The sequence below is a fragment of the Mytilus galloprovincialis genome, chromosome 9 (genome assembly GCF_965363235.1).
Source record: "Mytilus galloprovincialis chromosome 9, xbMytGall1.hap1.1, whole genome shotgun sequence".
Classification (NCBI taxonomy): domain Eukaryota; kingdom Metazoa; phylum Mollusca; class Bivalvia; order Mytilida; family Mytilidae; genus Mytilus; species Mytilus galloprovincialis.
The window spans coordinates 88,477,422-88,503,235 of record NC_134846.1 but is presented as its reverse complement, the minus strand read 5'-3'; the positions used below and the strand labels follow the sequence as shown (position 1 = coordinate 88,503,235).

The window sequence follows — 25,814 nt, the reverse complement described above, 5'->3', positions numbered from 1 at the left end:
CACATTGACAGATGCTGTGTATACTTTAATTACATTGACAGATCCTGTGGATACTCTAATTACATTGACAGATGCTGTGCATACTTTAATTACATTGACAGATGCTGTGGATACTTTAATCACATTGACAGATGCTGTGGATACTTTAATTACATTGACAGATCCTGTGGATACTTTAATTACATTGACAGATGCTGTGGATACTTTAATTACATTGACAGATGCTGTGGATACTTTAATTACATTGACAGATGCTGTGGATACTTTAATTACATTGACAGATGCTGTGGATACTTTAATCACATTGACAGATGCTGTGGATACTTTAATTACATTGACAGATGCTGTGCATACTTTAATTACATTGACAGATGCTGTGGATCTAATTACATTGACAGATGCTGTGGATACTTTAATTACATTGATAGATGCTGTGCATACTTTAATTACATTGACAGATGCTGTGGATACTTTAATCACATTGACAGATGCTGTGGATACTTTAATTACATTGACAGATGCTGTGGATCTAATTACATTGACAGATGCTGTGGATACTTTAATTACATTGATAGATGCTGTGCATACTTTAATTACATTGACAGATGCTGTGGATACTTTAATTACATTGACAGATGCTGTGCATACTTTAATTACATTGACAGATGCTGTGCATACTTTAATCACATTGACAGATGCTGTGGATACTTTAATTACATTGACAGATGCTGTGGATCTAATTACATTGACAGATGCTGTGCATACTTTAATTACATTGACAGATGCTGTGCATACTTTAATCACATTGACAGATGCTGTGGATACTTTAATTACATTGACAGATGCTGTGCATACTTTAATTACATTGACAGATGCTGTGCATACTTTAATTACATTGACAGATGCTGTGCATACTTTAATTACATTGACAGATGCTGTGGATCTAATTACATTGACAGATGCTGTGGATACTTTAATTACATTGACAGATGCTGTGCATACTTTAATTACATTGACAGATGCTGTGGATACTTTATTTACATTGACAGATGCTGTGGATCTAATTACATTGACAGATGCTGTGGATACTTTAATCACATTGACAGATGCTGTGGATACTTTAATTACATTGACAGATGCTGTGCATACTTTAATTACATTGACAGATGCTGTGCATACTTTAATTACATTGACAGATGCTGTGCATACTTTAATTACATTGACAGATGCTGTGGATCTAATTACATTGACAGATGCTGTGGATACTTTAATTACATTGACAGATCCTGTGGATACTCTAATTACATTGACAGATGCTGTGCATACTTTAATCACATTGACAGATGCTGTGGATACTTTAATCACATTGACAGATGCTGTGGATACTTTAATTACATTGACAGATGCTGTGCATACTTTAATTACATTGACAGATGCTGTGCATACTTTAATTACATTGACAGATGCTGTGCATACTTTAATTACATTGACAGATGCTGTGCATACTTTAATTATTCCTGGTACCTTTGATAACTATTAATTACATTGACAGATGCTGTGGATCTAATAACATTGACATATTCTGTGGATACTTTAATTACATTGACAGATGCTGTGTATACTTTTTAATTACATTGACAGATGCTGTGGATACTTTAATTACATTGACAGATGCTGTGGATCTAATTACATTGACAGATCCTGTACGTGTGGATACTCTAATTACATTGATAGATGCTGTGGATACTTTAATTACATTGACAGATGCTGTGCATACTTTATTTACATTGACAGATGCTGTGGATACTTTAATTACATTGATAGATGCTGTGCATACTTTAATTACATTGACAGATGCTGTGGATACTTTAATCACATTGACAGATGCTGTGGATACTTTAATTACATTGACAGATGCTGTGGATCTAATTACATTGACAGATGCTGTGGATACTTTAATTACATTGATAGATGCTGTGCATACTTTAATTACATTGACAGATGCTGTGGATACTTTAATTACATTGACAGATGCTGTGCATACTTTAATTACATTGACAGATGCTGTGCATACTTTAATCACATTGACAGATGCTGTGGATACTTTAATTACATTGACAGATGCTGTGGATCTAATTACATTGACAGATGCTGTGCATACTTTAATTACATTGACAGATGCTGTGCATACTTTAATCACATTGACAGATGCTGTGGATACTTTAATTACATTGACAGATGCTGTGCATACTTTAATTACATTGACAGATGCTGTGCATACTTTAATTACATTGACAGATGCTGTGCATACTTTAATTACATTGACAGATGCTGTGGATCTAATTACATTGACAGATGCTGTGGATACTTTAATTACATTGACAGATGCTGTGCATACTTTAATTACATTGACAGATGCTGTGGATACTTTATTTACATTGACAGATGCTGTGGATCTAATTACATTGACAGATGCTGTGGATACTTTAATCACATTGACAGATGCTGTGGATACTTTAATTACATTGACAGATGCTGTGCATACTTTAATTACATTGACAGATGCTGTGCATACTTTAATTACATTGACAGATGCTGTGCATACTTTAATTACATTGACAGATGCTGTGGATCTAATTACATTGACAGATGCTGTGGATACTTTAATTACATTGACAGATCCTGTGGATACTCTAATTACATTGACAGATGCTGTGCATACTTTAATCACATTGACAGATGCTGTGGATACTTTAATCACATTGACAGATGCTGTGGATACTTTAATTACATTGACAGATGCTGTGCATACTTTAATTACATTGACAGATGCTGTGCATACTTTAATTACATTGACAGATGCTGTGCATACTTTAATTACATTGACAGATGCTGTGCATACTTTAATTATTCCTGGTACCTTTGATAACTATTAATTACATTGACAGATGCTGTGGATCTAATAACATTGACATATTCTGTGGATACTTTAATTACATTGACAGATGCTGTGTATACTTTTTAATTACATTGACAGATGCTGTGGATACTTTAATTACATTGACAGATGCTGTGGATCTAATTACATTGACAGATCCTGTACGTGTGGATACTCTAATTACATTGATAGATGCTGTGGATACTTTAATTACATTGACAGATGCTGTGCATACTTTATTTACATTGACAGATGCTGTGGATCTAATTACATTGACAGATCCTGTGGATACTCTAATTACATTGATAGATGCTGTGGATACTTTAATTACATTGACAGATGCTGTGGATCTAATTACATTGACAGATCCTGTGGATACTCTAATTACATTGACAGATGCTGTGTATACTTTAATTACATTGACAGATCCTGTGGATACTTTAATTACATTGACAGATACTGTGGATACTTTAATTACATTGACAGATGCTGTGGATACTTTAATTACATTGACAGATGCTGTGGATCTAATTACATTGACAGATCCTGTGGATACTCTAATTACATTGACAGATGCTGTGTATACTTTAATTACATTGACAGATCCTGTGGATACTTTAATTACATTGACAGATGCTGTGGATACTTTAATACATTGACAGATGCTGTGCATAAATTACATTGACAGATCCTGTGGATACTTTAATTACAGTGACAGATGCTGTGGATAAATTCTTTAATTACATTGACAGATTGTTTTTTTACTGAATTCTATGTACAAACCTATATGAAATATGTCATTCGTTAAACATTTAATTTAGTGTGGTTAACTTGTATCATGAAATCCATGGAAATTGGTATCCAACGAATAATAATGAATCCACAGTACCGGTATATCAAAATTCCCGAAGTTCAAAACTTAATGTACTCATTGATCATTAAACATACCTGGCACTAACTATTTTTCCTTCTGCACCTTTTTGTAAATGCACTTTTACAACCCATCGTGGATGTTCTCTCAAAGTCATTACTCGGCTAAAATGAAATAAAAAGTCATTAGTCAGCTTCTATGTTATCTCCAATATTAGTGATCGCTAATCTTTAGTGGTAACAGCTATTCCATTAAAAAGGAGGTACTAGGGTTGGAAGGCAATTTTAAGTACCCTCATGACCAAGAGGAATGAACCATGTATCTTAACACCAACCAACAAGAAGTAGTTTCATATAATACAAGAACCAACTGGAATACATATCTAACTTATTTTATTCTAATTTACCGCAACCAAAGGAATTGTTATTTAAACATTATAGTTGCTGGACAATTTAGAGGGGTTGAACAGGATTAAGGGAACCTGTGAATGAGGGGAGGGAAGAAATGAGATCAAACTTCATTGTGTTTTAAATCTTAAATATGAAAAATATAATTTGGTCACTAGGGTTTGAAACATTTCAAGTCTTATAAAAATCACTGATGAAAATTAAAACTGTGGTCTATAGAACTGCAAATGGATTGTTTTGTTAACTTAATATATGTTGGCCATGTTTGCTTCCAATTGGCTTTGTTGGCTCAGAGATGTTTGAAAAAAGTTTACGATGACGGACGGACAAAGGATAGGAAAAATCAACAAGTGAAACTGAGAGCTACTGCTCACTGATGACACCTCCACCCAAATATGCATTTGGAATGTTTAAATAATTATTTTAAAATGATGTAAGTGTTCAGTAAACAGGAAGTTGTTCAGCTCACACTACTTCAGAATCATAGGGAGAAGTGACTTCTCTTTTTGAAACTGATGGGGAGAAGTGGGGAGATTTGGAAGAGAAGGCGCTACAATGTTTGTTTTTTACTATGATATAAAGGGCTATTTGTATCTCTTTTTTTATACTGTTGAATTCATAACCTAGTATACAATTAATGTAACAGTTCAATTTCAAAACTGTTTAAGTGTAGCATATCTAGTTGCACTATTATATCAGTTCCTCTGTGAAAAAAAGTAAGAAACTTCCAGATTTTTACTGCCCCTTTAAAATTGAGAAGAAATCAGCTCTTGGAATTGTAGTAATATTCATATTCTATAAAAATATCTACATGTTATATCAACAATATTTTGAGTTTCTGTATAAAATATTTCATGCTTTTTCTTTCTTTTCCATATATCTTTTGGTCTTTATCATCATAGACGTATTTTGTCACCTGCCTGTAATTATTATTAACGTCTCCTCGAATATATATTTCCTGATTTGAAGATATTACTGAGACGTGAATAATTAAAGTTCATTGATTGGTTGGTCATTAATCATGCATATTGGTACACAGGTAACTTTTATCTATAAATAGCCGAATCCCCATGGAGTTTTGTAAACACACACAACATTAAACGATATACTACTTCATAACGTGTGACCTCACGTGTGTGGTTAAATTTGTTGATTGATATGCAAGGTTATTCTAAATGAATTAATCTACAAAGCGAGAACACTTTCCCTTTACATCAGCTAAGAGACGGCTAGCTTTTTTTTAAAAGCTATTACTTGTTTTTTTTATTGTAATTGATCGGCAAACCTGGAATTACTCTTATCCGAACCTGGAATTTGATCCGGTATTGTAATAGTCTTCATTTCGGGTTTACGGCTAAACTGGCCACCCGGATGATTGATACTTCTCTTGTGTAGATAACAGTCCATAAGAGCGAAACAACAGCAGGGGGCCAGTTTAATTTATGGCATCCATTGTTTTACAATGTTGTTTTTGTCAGTCAGATACGATTTTACTCGTATTTACACATTACTTGTTGGCGATTTTCAGTATAAAGCTAGCGGTTGAACAAAATGAACATCGCTGTCATGAATAATAAAGATTTAAATAAATTTTGAGATTGTTTGGTAGTTTTGGTCCCAAATTGAAAATTGTGAAAGATGTAGGGTATTTACCATAGCCAATAGGAATGGGCCCAAATACCGGACCCTGTGGAATGCTAGAAAAAAACCTGCAGGGACCTCAATAGTAATATGGTTTCAAAATGACCATACTGATGGTTAAAAAGGTCGGCAAAGTTAATTTTTATTTTCTTTGAAATCGAATGTCTGTCAGGCCTAGCTAGTAACCAAAACAAAAGTCAGATTGCAAAAGTGGAAGGTTGTAGACCTCGGAACACCGCTAATTTGAACCTCCGAATATTATTATTATTTTCAATAGAATTTGACATCGTCTGCCATTCCCATGTGCTTTTCATTAAGGGGAAGTAACTCTTGCACTTCCGGGACTGGTACCATAGGTAGAATCCTACCGCTGCATAAGTCGCGGGAACAGTTATGTTTTCCAAAATATCACGATAGAAACAGGAGACAAAAACAATTGGTTATATAAGTCCTTGCTAAAACAAATAATAATAAATAACGAAAAATAACACAATGAAATAGACAGTCAAGAAAAAAGAAGACCAACAACCAACAATACATATTTTCCCTAAACACCAAGGGCCACCAGCCATAAACACTTCAACATCAACAACCAAAGGGATTTTTTATAATTGCCGTCTGACCCTGGTACATTCATCTTCGCTTGCCAAGGGTTATGATCCACTCCCATTCTCTCCACCCTTGGCCGATTGAGCCAACATTTGTGAAAACAATGTTGTGCCATCTATTGAAAGATTACAGTCACGCCCATTCCGATTACATTATTCTTGACCGATGGTAGCACTTGAACTCTTCAATTTGGAGGTAAAAACACGGCAGTACTAGATTCTACACACTTGGTAAAGCCGGAAACGAAAATATACCATTCATGCATTTGTGCATGAAACATACACAGAAACTTCTATTAGTTGATTAAAAACATTTGAGTTGTCACTTAACATAGTCGTATGTTTAGGGATGTAAAGACTTGTTGCACAACAAACACGTGGCAATTGTTTACAAACTCTTTCTACATTTACATGTGATCATGTTATAGGCGCTTTTTGATTGGATGCAGCGAGTTTCGACTGCAACCAATAAGAATCCTTACATTGTGTCTCCGAAATTTAATGTTTCCTGGCAGAACTATGTCCATTTATAAGTAAAATACAGAAAAATTGGAATTTTATTTTTACAAAATTTACTTCTGGATACTATCTTATGATCATAAACAAGCTTCTGTCCAAGTTTGGCATAAATCCAGGAAAGTTAAAGAAGGTTATTAAAATTTCTAAAACTTTAACTACAGAGTGAATATTTGTGGACGCCGCCAACGCCGATGGAATGTAGGATCGCTATGTCTCGCTTTTTCGACTAAAGTCGAAGACTCGACAAAAACCCCAAAACTTGGAATTGGTCATTTCGAAATTTTTAAAAAAGGAAAGAGAGCTCATGTCAATAGATTTAAACAATTCATCAAAGTTTCATGCATATTGGTTAAAGCGTTTTTGAGTTCATGTCCGACATGTTGACGATGGACGGTCAACGGTATACTATCATACGTACCGTAAACGGGCTTATAAAAATTTATCTTGCTTTCTGTACATCTTCATTAAGAGAAATCAAAGAGCAGAATGCTCTGAGGGATACGATAGCCATTGTTATTATTGACACATGTAACATGTAATTTACGTAATATGAATAGTTACAAAATAGCTAATCCCGGATAAAAGTGTATAAACAATGTACTTAGGCCTATTGTGTTTTATTTTTGTACTATAAATTCCGAGTTTACTTTCCGCAGCAGAGTGAGAGAAGGTATTTCACTTCGTATCTTAATTATCACCTATTTTCCTACGTAGGAGGAACCCCATTCCTAACTCTATAAATGTTTAATTTCCTTTGGGTCAGTTGTCATGACTCCTTTCCGTACACATTCCTCTGTTTAAATTGCGATCGTTTTTAATATAATACGATGTTTATCAACAGAACGAGTTAATTTTTCTCGAGGTGTATTTAGATTCAGAATTGTCGGAAGTTACTTCCGGAAGGGAGACTCCATTTCGCCTAAAGGGGTGTTGTAATTATACCTTAAAGATGTGGAATACATTTATTTTAATTTAAATGATGCATATGATTTAAAATTATGCAACAACAATAACCCTCAATAGCAGACATACACAGAAAGGATCCCATGAGTTTTAAATTATTCAATTGAGAGGGGAATCCAGAGCAACCATTCAATCATACCCCTTGAAGTCCAGAAAACTATACGCATTCGCATAATTACCTAAACAAACCCTGGAGCATATATATATTAAATTTTCATTAATAGACCTAGATGGTTCTCTATTTCTTTATGTAAGTACAATATCAAATATCAGTTTTATAAAGGTGACATATAAGAAAAACTCCACTTCAGTTCTTATATGACAGGAATAGATTTATCAGAATTTAGAGAACCCTCACATTTTTATCAAAACTGGGGAATTCCCTCTGACGTGTTTCTAAATTTATAAAAACACTAAATATAAATACTGCTTAATTCTGATTTTCCGTATTGTTAAAAACACGCATATAAGTCAAAGGTAATATCAAATATGAAGATTATGAAAAGAACATTATAGGAAAGTTGTTTAAGTTCAATCCCTTTGTTTGTTTTTACCTTTTAAAGCAAGACAATCATAAGAATCAGAGATGTTCCTTAATGTTTAGAATAAAACAGTTGACGTGAGGACATTGCCCTGAGCCACTGGTATAAGTCTACAGATTGCAATCGTATCCCAAAAACGTATTAGATGATGGATAAATGAAACCTATAGTGGATAAAATGAAACCTAAGTTGAATTATCTCCCCTCTTTTATTTAGACTTTTATATTTTAGTTTCCTATACATCATCATTATAAGTTGAGTTATCAAATCTTATGATGAATAAAACAAATAATAAGTGTACATTGGACACCATGATCTTATTTATATATTCAATGAACCATGATATCTAAGTAGATATAATTAATAGATATAGGAAGATGTGGTATGAGTGCCAATGAGACAACTCTCCATCCAAGTCACAATTTATAAAAGTAAACCATTATAGATCAATGTACGGCCTTCAACACAGAGCCTTGGCTCACACCGAACAGCATACTTCATACTGCTTTAAAAAGTTCACTTCATACTACTTAATATCGATGTGCAGGCGTAATTGGGAAATCAGAAACATTAAGATTTGTTTCTTACCATTCTGTTGGGGCCAGCCTCCTGTCAAACAGTCTGACTGTCCCGTCCCCACAACCAGCTATCACTAATGATCTCCCATCTGAGTCTGAGGCTAAACTTGTCACACAACTATCAGCTCCTGTTGGAATATCCTGAAATACAAGTAACTTTTTAGGATGTATAAAGTTTGTTGAAAAACAATTTTCTATCAATTCCTTCACAGTATTTTTTCAAACCTTCATGTTATAGTTAATCATGGAATAGTTTTACAATTAATTGTCTATCAAGTTCCTGTCAATTAAGATTAGTCAGAAGTCTACACAGATAAGGTCAAATATATTGAACTTGCTTTAGGGATTAATCATCAATACATTTACTTCAGTATGTTTGTATAACTAGACGTTTACTTTGTATGTCCCATGTACAAAGCTATTGTTTTTTCAGAATATAATATTGCTTTATAATCTATTTTCATATAGATTAGACAGTTGGTTTTTCCGTTTGAATGGTTTTACACTAGTAATTTTTGGGGCCCTTTATAGCTTGCTGTTTAGTGTGAGCCAATGCTTGAAGGCCTTACCTTGACCTAGAATGGTTTACTTTTATAAATTGTTACTTGGATGGAGAGTTGTCACATTAGTACTTATACCACATCTTCCTATACCTATGAATAATATATTATTCTGAAAATACTGTCATCATTCTGCTTAGGTCACATAAATTTTAAATGTTATGTTTATTTAATTAAAGAATTTGACAAATATCTATGTGTGGTTCTATGTTATGACAAATATCTATGTGTGGTTCTATGTTATGACAAATATCTATGTGTGGTTCTATGTTATGACAAATATCTATGTGTGGTTCTATGTTATGAGAAATATCTATGTGTGGTTCTATGTTATGACAAATATCTATGTGTGGTTCTATGTTATGACACATATCTATGTGTGGTTCTATGTTATGACAAATATCTATGTGTGGTTCTATGTAATGACAAATATCTATGTGTGGTTCTATGTTATGACAAATATCTATGTGTGGTTCTATGTTATGACAAATATCTATGTGTGGTTCTATGTTATGACAAATATCTATGTGTAATTCTATGTTATGACAAATATCTATGTGTGGTTCTATGTTATGACAAATATCTATGTGTGGTTCTATGTTATGACAAATATCTATGTGTGGTTCTATGTTATGAAAAATATCTATGTGTGGTTCTATGTTATGACAAATATCTATGTGTGATTCTATGTTATGTTTTCTTGATTTCATTTCTGGATTAAATGAATGAGATCAGATTATTTGTTTGTGGTCTTACCTGTAATTTGAGTTCTGTAACAGAATCCCATACTCTTATATAACGGACATCACCAGATGCTAATAATCTCCCTGATTCTTGTTCCCAATCTATCACTAACCCAGATCCTATAACATAACAGAGGGTGGTAAAGGGTTATTTTTGTTCCACATGTTTTTCCATTTTTATTTCGCTTTGTGTTTCATGAAATCGGTAAAAAGATCAATGTGCAAGAAAATTTTAATTAGTTGTTCATCGTGAAATGGCAATTTTATTTCGTGTTCTTCCGTGCAAATACCCCTCCCCCTTTTACGCCCCTCATTAGAGTAAACAGTGAACAAGTGCTTAATACTAATCTGATGAGAACTTACTGTTCTAAAGAAAAGCACTACAAAATAACTTCTTGGCCCATTTAATAAACATATTATTGCAACTGTTATGAATAAGATATATATATTTATCTTACCTCCTATACATTTCTAGGAATATGATTGGTTAAAAGCGTCCTCGTGGAAACTGTGTATATTTAATATTAGGTTAGTTGGGAGGCGGGGCTTATTTCATACACGGTTAGTAGTGGAGTTACGTCCCTTTATATTCCATATAAGGTAATGAGGAGGAGGGGCTTATTTCATACATGGTTAGTAGTGGTGTTTCGTCCCTTCAGAAAAACAAAACAGTACTGAGAAAAAATCTTTAAGGTTTTGACAGAAGAAGAAAGTGATGATAAAGTGAAATAAATTCATAAAACACATTTAAATCTAACAAGTTGTCATTGTTGGCATCTGTTTTTGTAGGATCAAAGCAAGTAGTTTCTAAATCATGTTAATGCTAACTGTATTGAAGACTTGCTCATTTTGATAGGTCACTAGTCTAAATTTTACACGTTAAGATAGTCGGTAAGATAAATTTGTTACATAGTGTGCTAGTGACGTAATACGGTATATATGGGGTCAGTAAATTCCATATGGGGATTCGCGCTTCGCTCTCATCCCATATGGAATTTACTGACCCCATATATACCATATTAGGTCACTAGCACACTATAGCTATGTAACTAATATACCATATGATATATAGACCAATCTACAGTTATTATGAAGAGATATATATAGAATTAGTAAGCTTTTAATACCTCAAGTTGAAGTGTTAAGACATGTCATGGTTTGTAAACCTACCTTTAGTTAAAGGAATAGGTTCGGTAATTGCTTGGAAGGCAGTCACTAATTCTTTGCTATCTGAGTTTTCTGAAAGACAATTTCTCCAAATCCTGACTGCACCATCATCTTTAATATAAAATATAATTCATGACTTAAACATGTACAATATTTGATTTGTTTTTTAAAAATACTCAATGTATACACTTTAAAAAGAAAGTACCTCAGATCTTGTGTCTATATATCTTACATTAAAGACTTAAAATTTTAAATCCACAATGATCTAATATATCCCAATTCAAATAATACGGTAAAATGAAACCATATTATACCTTTATGGCTAAAATTATCCTAAATTCTAATATGACGACCTATTATCGTCAACCAGTATAATCACAATATATCTCCCTTTAGTGCAAACACAGTAATACACAAAAACGGCTGTTCCGCGTTACAACCAACGTTTTTGTTCTGCCAGATATTCTTAATTTTTTACATCAAAATCACCACTTTACGAAGGCCAAGATTCAGATACAATATATTTATCTCTATTCTTCAGCAAAATAAACAAATTAGTACATATAATTCAATTTATTTTTCATGGTTAAATGTCATAAAATGATAATTCCGCGAAATGGTATTATTGTTATGGCATGGCAACGAAACAAGGTGACTTCACAAATTTGTTTCCCTAATCAAAAAATTAAATGTAAATGCCAGGAGTTTTAAAGTTTCTTGTACACCTCAGAACGAATAAAATTACATTGGAAGAAATAAAATTGAGAATGGAAATGGGGAAAGTGTCAAAGAGACAACAACCCGACCACAGAACAGACAACAGCCAAACCCCATCAATAGGTCTTCAATGCAGCCAATGCAGTGAGAAATTCCCGCAACCGGAAGTGTCCTTCAGGTGGCCCCTAAACAAATATATATACTAATTCAGTGATAATGGACGTCATACTAAACTCCAGAATATATAAGTGAAAAATGTGATTAAAAAAAATTAATCATTGAATTATATAATATTACTAGTATTTTAAGGCTTAAATTAAAATATTGTTTGTTTGCTCTTTACCGACCGACCCTATTAATTCGTTCCGACTGAAACTCTTTTATTTGTATTTACCAGCAATATTTTATTTTTAATTTTTTTTCCTTCCTACCGAAAATCTTATATTTGTATTTCCCGCTCAAACTTTTTTTCCCGAATCCTCGTGTTTTATCTTCCACGTATAAGGTTTAGTCGGTTCGATGTCACATGAGCGTTTGGCATGAAAACTTGCATTTAGTGATTCAAAGCATTTGATTGAAATCTGACATGAACCAAAGTCCTGTAAATCGGAGAATAATTGGAAGTAAAATCATCAAGTTTTCCTTACAGACTATTTATAAATGCGATGTAAAATACTTGACAATTAAGTTTCAAGGCTTGTAGATTTTTAGTGGAAACACTGGGACACACATAATTTAAAAACTCAAGTCTCTAGGTTTGTAAGTAAAATAAGAAAAATGCCTAGTTTTAACTCTTCCAACTAGTTGCATGATGATGATGTCGGAAATGCACTGCCGGGCAGTGGCTTTATGTTCTAATCAAATTTCCTGTTTATTTCACAAATATCATCTATTATATTATAATTTAAGTTCAAATTTTGATAAAATTGGTAGAATGTCGGAATAAAAAACATGCTATAGATTGCACATTGTACAGCTGTTTCACAAACCATGCTAGGGAGATATGAATAAACCTTTAGGTCAAGTTAAGCGTACAAGGTACAGATAATAAGTGCAAGTTAAAACTCTTAAAAGTTTCAGGCATATAAACGTTGAAAATATGCAACACAGCCCTATATTTTGATATTTGAATTTTTTTTTCATAACTTCCTGGGACTATTATACAAATAGTCCAAGAAACTTTAATAATAGTAAAGATCAGTAAAATCATACTTAAACAAGAGCAATACAAACAAAAATGATATCATGCAAATTTTGTATCTATAAAACAAAATATTATACCTGCCTGCCTACCCATGACAAAAAATGTACCGAGCCAAGTTATTTTTTGGGAAAGAAAAATAAAATATTTTACCTACATACCTACCCTGTTTCAAAAAATAGGGTTGGAAAAGGGCAAACAAACAATATTTTACTTTAAGCCTAATAATTGGGTAAAATGGAACAGCCAAACAGTTTCGTATGTATAGGGCTTTCACAGTTAGCAAAATTACCAAATTTGATAACACTCAGGATAAAATAATCGATTATAAATGCCCTACCCATGGTTAAATGAAAACAAATCTACAGCTGCGATAAATTATCCTATTACGATAAAATAAGTGTATCTGTACTTATACTCACCAGATCCACATAGAAGGAGTGTATTGTCATGTGGATTAACAAATTCCATTGTGGATATCTTAGAGGATTTTATATTCTCGTTCTGTATACTACCCATCTTTGTGCCTTGTTCCCAATCCCAAAAGCTGAAAAAACAATCGCACTGGTTACAATTTACTTTTACAAACTACAGATACAGATGAGCCATAGGGGATCTCCTGGCAATCTACATGTACACATTTTTACCATGAGGGACCTAAAGATCCTTGAAGTCCAGTTTATTTCTGACTGTCACTGGGTTCCAAGGAGATGTTATAAATAATGTGCATATGGTGTGTCATCTGAATGTCTTGCCTTTAGGACAAAGGAAATATAGAATGAGTCTTTCTCTTAGGTTTATATCTACTTACCTGGGATGTCCTAACAAAGGGAGCTAACCCATTAATCTTTCTATAAATAATTACAATATATACATTTACCTGATACTCTCTTTATCAGCTACTGCTATGTAGGACTCATAAGGATGAAACTTGATCACAGTTGGAATTCCTTGGTTTTTATTTACAAACACCTGATCATCAAGTCTATTAAAACCTAAAAATAATAAAGGGAGATAACTCATTACCAACAACTCTCGCTCAAATTCTGTTGGCTTATAAATAATGTCCATATGTATATACAATCTTTATCGAGTGGTTAGTTTGTAAGTAAATGATAGATGAGTTACATTTTAGGTACAAGAAATCACTAAACATGACCATCTTTATTTGTAACTAATTTAAACCTTACATGATTACTTTTTACATTGACATATAATTTTGTTCAATAAACCTCAAATAAAAATTGTGCCACCCTTTCAACACAATTCAATATATATTTTGTATAGTTTACACTTTATTTCATTCATGCATTAAATTTGATCTTGATTGCATGAATATTTCACATTGAGAGACTTAAACCTAAACCATTTTCTAAAGAATTAAATCTTGAGGCTTTATCACTTATTTTACGGAAAAAGAAAAGTTGTCACTAAAATATATACCTGCTTTAATCTGTTCATCTTTGGCTTCATCTCGTATTAAACAGTTCCGTCTAAACTTGAAATCTCTATCGTGATGAGATAAACTCTCTGGATCCTTCTCTTCTGACAACCTCATCACAGGTTCGGCAAACCTCTTACAACACCACTGAAAGAACTCGGTAGAAGATATGGAAAACTGCAAAGGATTCTTGGTATCTTCAGGTATTATAGGTTCGTCCATCTAAAAAAAATAATGGAACTTATAAATAAACAGTAGTTAATTACAAGTCCAATATATAGGATTCTAAGAATCTTCTGGTATAATAGGTTCGTCAATCTAAAGAAAACAAACCAACTTATAAATAATCAGTAGTTAATTACAAGTCCAATATATAGGATTCTAAGAATCTTCTGGTATAATAGGTTCGTCAATCTAAAGAAAATAAACCAACTTATAAATAATCAGTAGTTAATTACAAGTCCAATATATAGGATTCTAAGAATCTTCTGGTATAATAGGTTCGTCAATCTAAAGAAAATAAACCAACTTATATATATTGATAAACAATGTAAGTAACAAGTCCAATAACAGATTCTTATAATCATCTGGTATACCTGTTATAGGTTCCTATAGTTATAGGTTATAGTTGATACGGAATGGATCTTATAATCATCTGGTATACCTGTTATAGGTTCCTATAGTTGTAGGTTATAGTTGATAAGGAATGGATCTTATAATCATCTGGTATACCTGTTATAGGTTCCTATAGTTGTAGGTTATAGTTGATACGGAATGGATCTTATAATCATCTGGTATACCTGTTATAGGTTCCTATAGTTGTAGGTTATAGTTGATACGGAATGGATCTTATAATCATCTGCAGTGGTTTCGCTAGCCCAAAATAGAAGGGCGCCGCGCCCTGGGTGCCCTCAGCTGCGCCCTGGGTGCCTTCATCCGCGCCCTTCTGCCCTGACGTCTTTTTCCAAAATTATCTTGTGCCGTTTTGGTAAAATTTTGTTTCATCGATTTCTGATCTCCAAAGTTAATTACATATATGACACCTGTGTGATTGCCCCCAGGTTAATCATGTCATTACAATCAATTACAATGATAAAGACTTCAAAGGTGTTAATAACTAGGTAATTTAATTAGGACAATGTATCTTTTTGTCATACTTTTGATGAATGTGTCAGCGAGTGTGTTTAGCTTGGAAATCAGCTTGGGTCGGCATTTTCAATCTCCAAGTCACAATGGAAGAGCGTATATAAATGAAGACTTTCATGACTTTAAAATTGAATTTAAGTCATCAAAATAAAACTATGCCTTTACAGAATTGCCTTCCATCTCAACTTGTTAGCGACAAGCACAGTTTTTAATTAACCCAAACGTGGTGGAAATTGATTTTGGAGTTACTTCCCCTGTTTTAGCTTATTACAAATTTGTGCTCTAAAACTATTATCTAGTACCAAAAAAAGGAATAAATTACCAATTGAATGTATAATAACATAATAATGTTACCTTAAAGATATTAACTGTCTTTGAACATATTAAAATATATATATTGCAATTTCTACTTGATAATTGTACTTTTAGCAATCCATGTTCTAAACATTGTTAAATTAGTAATGCTCTCTGTATTGAAAGCTATAATTACTATATAGATAAAAAAAAAAAAAAGCAACAAAAAAACACATATTCTTTGATAATGGGTAGAGTGAACTCTTCAAGTTGAACTGTAAAAACATAATATGTTGATGAAGATGTACTATATCAATCATAACTACACAAACAATGAAATAAAGACTATAGTTGAAAAGCATCTTTATTTAAAAAAAAAAAACATATACAGTAAAAAAAAAAAAGAGATTCGTTAACTCATGATACACACAGAAACGTAGACAAAAAAAATGAGCAGTGCCTTTTCTTATCATAAAAAGTGCCCTGCCCTCCACTGACACCCTGCCCCTTTTGATTTCTAGCAAGAGCACTGATCTGGTATACCTGTTATAGGTTCCTATAGTTGTAGGTTATAGTTGATACGGAATGGATCTTATAATCATCTGGTATACCTGTTATAGGTTCCTATAGTTGTAGGTTATAGTTGATACGGAATGGATCTTATAATCATCTGGTATACCTGTTATAGGTTCCTATAGTTGTAGGTTATAGTTGATACGGAATGGATCTTATAATCATCTGGTATACCTGTTATAGGTTCCTATAGTTATAGGTTATAGTTGATACGGAATGGATCTTATAATCATCTGGTATACCTGTTATAGGTTCCTATAGTTATAGGTTATAGTTGATACGGAATGGATCTTATAATCATCTGGTATACCTGTTATAGGTTCCTATAGTTATAGGTTATAGTTGATACGGAATGGATCTTATAATCATCTGGTATACCTGTTATAGGTTCCTATAGTTATAGGTTATAGTTGATACGGAATGGATCTTATAATCATCTGGTATACCTGTTATAGGTTCCTATAGTTATAGGTTATAGTTGATAAGGAATGGATCTTATAATCATCTGGTATACCTGTTATAGGTTCCTATAGTTATAGGTTATAGTTGATACGGAATGGATCTTATAATCATCTGGTATACCTGTTATAGGTTCCTATAGTTATAGGTTATAGTTGATACGGAATGGATCTTATAATCATCTGGTATACCTGTTATAGGTTGCTATAGTTAAAGGTTATAGTTGATAAGGAATGGATCTTATAATCATCTGGTATACCTGTTATAGGTTCCTATATTTATAGGTTATAGTTGATACGGAATGGATCTTATAATCATCTGGTATACCTGTTATAGGTTCCTATAGTTATAGGTTATAGTTGATACGGAATGGATCTTATAATCATCTGGTATACCTGTTATAGGTTCCTATAGTTATAGGTTATAGTTGATAAGGAATGGATCTTATAATCATCTGGTATACCTGTTATAGGTTCCTATAGTTATAGGTTATAGTTGATACGGAATGGATCTTATAATCATCTGGTATACCTGTTATAGGTTCCTATAGTTATAGGTTATGATACGGAATGGATCTTATAATCATCTGGTATACCTGTTATAGGTTCCTATAGTTATAGGTTATAGTTGATAAGGAATGGATCTTATAATCATCTGGTATACCTGTTATAGGTTCCTATAGTTATAGGTTATAGTTGATACGGAATGGATCTTATAATCATCTGGTATACCTGTTATAGGTTCCTATAGTTGTAGGTTATAGTTGATACGGAATGGATCTTATAATCATCTGGTATACCTGTTATAGGTTCCTATAGTTATAGGTTATAGTTGATACGGAATGGATCTTATAATCATCTGGTATACCTGTTATAGGTTCCTATAGTTATAGGTTATAGTTGATACGGAATGGATCTTATAATCATCTGGTATACCTGTTATAGGTTCCTATAGTTATAGGTTATAGTTGATAAGGCCTTTTTTTTTTAATTAGTTGGTTTACGGATCCGCCGACCCGATTTTGTTTAAAAGTGAAATAAAATTAAAATTTTGATTTCGTGTTGTTTTTTATTCCGCCGACCCGATTTTTCGAGTGCTGTGAATAAAAAAATCCGAGGCGTTCCAAAACGTTTTGTCTGTGTCAATAAAGCGTTTGTAGTGAACGGCGTATTTTGAAAAGCTTCGAAATGACGCAGACGAATTCAAAAACCCAACGAGGGAGGACCATGGAGTCTGACGGCTTCATCTACTTTCAGTTGAATATTAACTTTGATGGTCAACGTACTGAGAGCACTTTTATCAAATGCAAACCTAAGCAAACAATCGGCGATGCCATATTCGACATGGGATAGGATCATGAACACAGTTGATTATCAAACATTTCATAAATCAAAGAAATTTGTTTATGTCAAGTATATTGTCCTCAAAAGATTTTTGGGTCAAACATGCACATATATTCATACGTGAAGACCACGTGCACCTTAAATGTGATGGTATTGTGTTCACCTGGAGAGTGAGAGATCTTGGGTTTGAACCTTGACCCGGTCAAATCAAAGACTTAAAAATTGGTATCTGCTGCTTCTTCGCCAAGCGAGCTGCAATTGCAATTATTAAATGAGTCAGAATAATGTGTTTGGGTAAGGTAACATATCTTTGGGGGAACTGTTACCTTGTGAGCTACCACATTTAAATTCTGGCTCAGTGTGTCAGTTTAGCATTTCATTTCTCATTATCATATTCTCATCCTAATTATGCATCTGATTAGCCACTAGACATTAAACAACAATTGACCATCCATCCATCAAATGCAAAGCATATCAAGATAAGAGCTAAACTATTTCTCCTCCTCAACCCCTGTAATGTCATGAATGAACAGCATTTTTTTTTTTTTTTCCTCCAACTCAAATTTTTCAGAACAGTTATACGTGAACAAAAAAAAAATCTAAGATTGCTATTTTATTTTTATTTTTTTTACCTCCTCCGACCCTAACCTTTGACACTAGTTGTCCGTAAACCAACTAATTAAAAAAAAAAGGCCTAAGGAATGGATCTTATAATCATCTGGTATACCTGTTATAGGTTCCTATAGTTATAGGTTATAGTTGATAAGGAATGGATCTTATAATCATCTGGTATACCTGTTATAGGTTCCTATAGTTATAGGTTATAGTTGATAAGGAATGGATCTTATAATCATCTGGTATACCTGTTATAGGTTCCTATAGTTATAGGTTATAGTTGATAAGGAATGGATCTTATAATCATCTGGTATACCTGTTATAGGTTCCTATAGTTATAGGTTATAGTTGATAAGGAATGGATCTTATAATCATCTGGTATACCTGTTATAGGTTCCTTTAGTTATAGGTTATAGTTGATAAGGAATGGATCTGAAAACACATCACATGGTATACCATGCTCAAATAAAGTATGATAACAATTTCAACAGTCAACAGTAAGCTGAGGATTCCTGAAACTACATTCAACTGTTTAGCATGTTCACATGTAGACTGACAACATATTTCAGGAAAATGCAACAGAATTTCATGAGGTAGACTGACATATAGATGAACAGACAGGGGTAAAATAGAAAACCCTTCTTTGGAGTGGGGGTAAAATAGAAAACCCTTCTTTGGAGTGGGGGTAAAATAGAAAACCTTTCTTTGGAGTGGGGGTAAAATAGAAAACCCTTCTTTGGAGTGGGGGTAAAATAGAAAACCCTTCTTTGGAGTGGGGGTAAAATTATAGCAGACAGAGATTCACACAATCAAAAATATATTTGTTAACTTATTTAAAGAAATATGCAGTCAAATTTGTCAACAGTACATGGTTCAGTGACCACTACATAAACACCATGTATATAACAGATTATACTTACCCCATTTGGACCTTTGTCAAACAGTTTTCTGCTGCGCGAGAACTGAGCGGAGTAAGAATATTGCATTCCTGGTGAAGAGAAATCTCTCTTGATCCCTATGTTCTCATCTAGACCATTATTGGGGGGTGTACTGAAGAAAAAAACAAAAATATGTGTCATTAGGACAGCAACTAACACTATCCTTGTCAAGTAAATTATGAAATTGAAGTCAAAATTATAATTACAATGTACTAAAAGATGCTCACGAAATCTTGGTATAATTTGGCTAGTGTTGAAACAAAGAGTTTTTAAATTTCACAGGCAGTACGTCGACTGAGCTGTGCAAAACCGTACAACATACATATCGATCACAGTTCTGAACTGGGTCATTTTCTCAAAAATGGGTGTATTCTGTGGAAAAATATTGTTTCAAAGACAAATTTAAGATGAACAAAACGCTACATTTACACATCATATCACAAATATTTCCCAATTTGTATGTTTTCAGAGGAGATGCGGCTCAGTAAAATAGGTCTCTTCCTTTAGTAGCATAGAAATCTTAAAAGTTCTTCTCACAATTTATGAACATGTGTCTATAAGATTTAAGTTGATGTTAATATGATAAACAGTAACAAACTAGAAAACATGCAGGGGTTAAAAAAACAAGTAAAACTCACAACTGTGAGCTACTGCTCACTCATGATACCCCTGCCGCAAGTGGATTATATTAATAGTGTAAAAATATGCAAGTGTTCGGTAAACAGGAAGTTGTGGAGTGATGACTCTGAAAACACATCACATGGTATAGCTGACTTATATAAACCCTGAAACCAAATTTCAGAAATCCTTGTATTGTAGTTCCTGAGTAAAATGCGACGAAAAATTTTCATGGGATGGATGGACTGACAGACTGATGGAAGGATGGATGGACAGACGGAGGTAAAACAGTATACCCCCTCTTTTTTAAAGCGGGGGTATAATAACAGAATATTAAATCCTTTTGATTACATAGAACATAAACTACATTGTACATGTATCTCTGTTCACAGAAATGATTTATTTTTCTATTCTAAACAAGAATGTGTCCAAAGTACACGGATGCCCCACTCGCACTATTATTTTCCATATTCCATGGACCGTGAAATTGGGTAAATATCTAATTTGGCATTAAAATAAGAAAGATTATACTATAGGGAACATGTGTACAAGTTTAAAGTTGATTGGACTTCAATTTCATTAAAAACTACCTTGACCAAAAACTTTAACCTGAAACTCCCACTTTCATTTTCTATTTTAAGTGGACCGTGAAATTAGGGTCAAAAGTCTAATTTGTCATAAAATTAGAAAGATCATATCATAAGCAACAAGTGTACTAAGTTTCAAGTTGATTGGACTTCAGCTTCATCAAAAACTACCTTGACCAAAAACTTTAACCTGAAAATCCCACTTTCATTTTCTATGTTCAGTGGACCGTGAAATTGGGGTCAAAAGTCTAATTTGGCATTACAATTAGAAAGATCATATCATAAGCAACAAGTGTACTAAGTTTCAAGTTGATTGGACTTCAGCTTCATCAAAAACTACCTTGACCAAAAACTTTAACCTGAAAATCCCACTTTCATTTTCTATGTTCAGTGGACCGTTCAATAAGAGTCAAAAGTCTAATTTGGCTTTAAAATTAGAAAGATCATATCATAAGCAACAAGTGTACTAAGTTTCAAGTTGATTGGACTTCAGCTTCATCAAAAACTACCTTGACCAAAAACTTTAACCTGAAGCGGGACGGACGAACGGAAGCACAGACGGACGAACGGAGCCACAGACCAGAAAACATAATGCCCCTCTTCTATCGTAGGTGGGGCATAAAAATGTAACGACATAGATTTGATTATCCACAAACAACATAATATCATGTGGACTAAAGCCAAATACTTTGAAGGAAAGATAAGAATGGAGGTGTATTGATTAGGACTTACCCCATATGATTGGAGGCTCTATTGGAGGGACTGGACGGTGCTGAATGTGGGACTCTCGCATTCTGGATAACTGGTTTGGGTTTGGCAGAAGTGGAAGCCTAAAATAATCACAATATTTCTCTAAATTATAATATCTTTGTATTCAAGGATCTGTTCAAATATTTACTCTTTTGTCTAGTACTGTAAATTCCAAAATTATTATTTGCATTTTGTTTTGTAATATTTGAAGAATAGACAAATATATGGGATTAATTATTGCAATATTGTATCAGATATCATGATAGGAATCCTTATAATGGTGATATTCATCCACTAACATTACTCCCAATGATAATACAAGCTTTGCCGAACGCTGCCTGATACAACCTCAGAGGCCAAACCCTGAACAGTTGGGGCAAGTTTGGATTCAAGCTGTCTGAATCTGGATTGTGATCAAACTTTTTGACATAATATTGGTTTCTGACTAAAAATAAATGTTGTCAAAGACCTTCAAAATTTGAAACGGGACACTTAATTTACCTAGTATGGTCCGATATCTAAAATCTAACAACATGGGTGGATTCAGCATATAAAAAAAATAGTTGAATTTAAACAAAATTTAATTTTGGACTCTTCAAACCTTGATATAGGCTAATTTGAAAACAGGGCCCAAAATAAAAAATCTAAATGTACAATAAGATTTAGCATATCATAGAGCTGCAATAATTCAATTTTTGATGAAATCAAGCAAAGTTTAATTCTGGCTCTCAATGTAGTAAATACAAGAGCTTTGAATAACAGAACTATAGTTGAACATTTTTTAATTTATGATTTGATGGCAACAAATATTCATCTAACTGGCTTCATTATGCATTGCAATTGTAAACCCCCCCCCCCCCCCCCCCCGATTGACAGCAGCAGCAAATGTTCAAACTACAACCTATGAAACAGTTCCCTACCTTTAATTTAATAGAGTTGACTATATATTTGACAACCTCTCGAACCTGAGGGTTTGGATCTGCCGTAAGACTAAGTAATGTTTTCCAAAGATTGGTATAGATTGTACTACAACCATAACCCAGATTACTGTTGGAAGAGTTCCGTCTGAGGGCATCAGTACTGGAACAACTATCAACTGACGTGGCAGAATTGGACTGGGCCATGCCTAATAAATGACTAGAGCTGGCTAAAACAGAAAATAAACATAAATCAATACAATAAGGCTACTTCATGAGATCTGTCTGTTTAATTAAGTTTAATTCACCAACAGTTTATGTCACAAAATAAACTGTCTTCATTTATGGCCGTCACCGCTTAGTTTTAATATTAGTATAATTCAAATAAAGCAGAACTCTAGATCTAATACTTTTTATGATGTAACAGTAAGACAAATATCTAGTCAACTGATTAAAGCATTACATAAAGAACTACAGATTGTCATCTTCAAGCAATTTTATATTTCCAAGAGACACAACATTTGCAGAAATTATTCAACTGCAATAAAACTACAAATCAATCCGTAACTTCTCTATGATTTAAAAAAAGTATGAAATTTTACAGGACAGACAACTAGCACAGTGCAAACATTTTGGTCCCCAATGGATTCACAGACAGGAGACTAACAAATCTAAATGAAAATACTAATCATATCATCTATAAAATGATAATAGCTAATGATATAAATATAAATAATAATACTCACTTATAACATTTATATAAAATAATACTCACTAATAATAACAATCACAGCGAAAAAAAATAAACAAATAAATACGAAAATAAGCAAAAGAAAAAAGATAAGATGCTAAGCTGTTAACCAGAAAAGTATCTACTAAAATTACATAATTCCTAGAATACCAATGAAAAAATGAACTGTTGACAAAAAGATACGCCTGGTTTGTATTTATTTAATTTATATAAAATCAATAAGGTGGTTTTAACAAAACATTTGAACAGTCAAATCAATTAGAAAACTAAAAAGCATATCAAACCAAAAAATTCAAGCAAAATATGTGTAAAATTAAGCTACAGCGTTTTGTGCATGGGGAAATTTTTCTGTTTTATATGATTTTAATATTTCATGAACAGTAAATCAAAAATACATATTGACTATTAAAGTTTTTTACATATCTTTTTGTTACCACTTCTATGATGACATTGGTTTATTAGACCCAGTTTAAACTGACATATAAAATCAATCTTTGGTCCAGTGTAAACGGGTAAGATCGATCTTTAATTGGACTTAAAAAGTCTACCTCTAGAGGTGGTTTTAAAAAGATCGATCTTATTTGAATTCATCTTTTTTTTTTGGTGTCAACGCTTGGATCGATCGTGATCGATCTTTTTTCAGGTGTTTGTTATATTTAGATAGAAAAAAACATGTCAGACTGGTTCTTTTTATGTTGTAGTGTAAACGCACTGGATTAAATAAGATCGATCTCAATCCATCTTGCTTGTGCAATGTAAACGTGAACTGGTCTTTTTAAGATCTATTCAAATAAAGATTGACCCAATTTCGTTGCCAGTGGGTCAGACTCTTTCAATAGGACACATACACAGGCAAAGTAACAAACATTTACACATTTACAAACAAAGTAGTAAACATTTACACATACACAGACAAGGTAATACATATTTACACATACACAGACAAGGTAATACATATTTATACATACACAGACAAAGTAATAAACACACATTTACACATTCATAAATTAATAAACATTTACACATTCACAAAGTAACAAACATTTACTGCAGAATTGGAATTTGATGCCACTGTCATACAAGTGAGAGGTTAAAACCAGGTTCAATCCACCATTTTCTGCATGAAAAAATGCCTGTACCAAGTCAGGAATATGAAAGTTGTTATCAATTCGTTCGATGTGTTTGAGCTTTTGATTTTGCCATTTGATTAGGACTTATATCTAGAGGGTTGGTTAAAAACAAAACTTTACGACAAAAGAAATTTTACGGACGCCATCACAAATTGGTTGACTGTTGTGGAATATCTGTTATACAGATGAAATCAGATATGTTCCTTATGTCGTAAATACAATCCCATTCCCTTTTCACAAACATGACCTACTGAATTGGACTATTTGCAAGCTTTGTAATAACATGAGCAACACGACTGGTGCCACATGTGGAGCAGCACCTGAAATCACCCATAGTTTTTAGTGGGGTTTGTGTTGTAATTGTGCCCCTATTTGTGACATTTTGTTCACGCATCTTTGTCTTTGATAAGGGACTTTCCGTTTTGAATTTTCCTCAGAGTTCAGTATTTTTGTGATTTTACTTTTTACAAATTCACAAAGTAATAAACATTTACATATTCACAAAGTAATAAACATTTACATATTCACAAAGTAATAAACATTTACATATTCACAAAGTAACAAAATATCAACACATTCACAGACAAAGTTATACACATTCACACATGCCCAGAAAAATCCTTTCAATAGGTGTGTTTCAAATTAATATGTAAAATATCAGCTGACAGTATTTATCTCTTCTAAATGTTGTCTTGTAAGTTTATCATGTTTATACCTAAACTCTGTATAATGTTGATATATATATATATTCTACATGACGAATTACTTCTATCTTTAAGAAATGACAAGGGTTTGTA

General features: G+C 33.0%; 1 protein-coding gene across 4 annotated transcripts in view; it reads right to left on the bottom strand.

Moving 5' to 3' along the window:
• The window catches only part of LOC143046287 (regulatory-associated protein of mTOR-like), a 62,237-nt gene that overhangs the window by 5,936 nt on the left and 30,487 nt on the right, over positions 1-25,814 (bottom strand). For all 4 annotated transcript variants that reach the window (XM_076219379.1, XM_076219381.1, XM_076219380.1 and 1 more), the window contains 10 exons: positions 23,140-23,366; positions 22,202-22,299; positions 20,247-20,376; positions 14,899-15,118; positions 14,336-14,450; positions 13,878-14,002; positions 11,541-11,648; positions 10,384-10,490; positions 9,078-9,208; positions 3,887-3,973 (listed from right to left, as the gene is read on the bottom strand). In XM_076219379.1, coding sequence (XP_076075494.1) covers positions 3,887-3,973; positions 9,078-9,208; positions 10,384-10,490; positions 11,541-11,648; positions 13,878-14,002; positions 14,336-14,450; positions 14,899-15,118; positions 20,247-20,376; positions 22,202-22,299; positions 23,140-23,366 — 1,348 coding nt within the window. The remainder of the gene's footprint in view (positions 1-3,886; positions 3,974-9,077; positions 9,209-10,383; positions 10,491-11,540; positions 11,649-13,877; positions 14,003-14,335; positions 14,451-14,898; positions 15,119-20,246; positions 20,377-22,201; positions 22,300-23,139; positions 23,367-25,814) is intronic.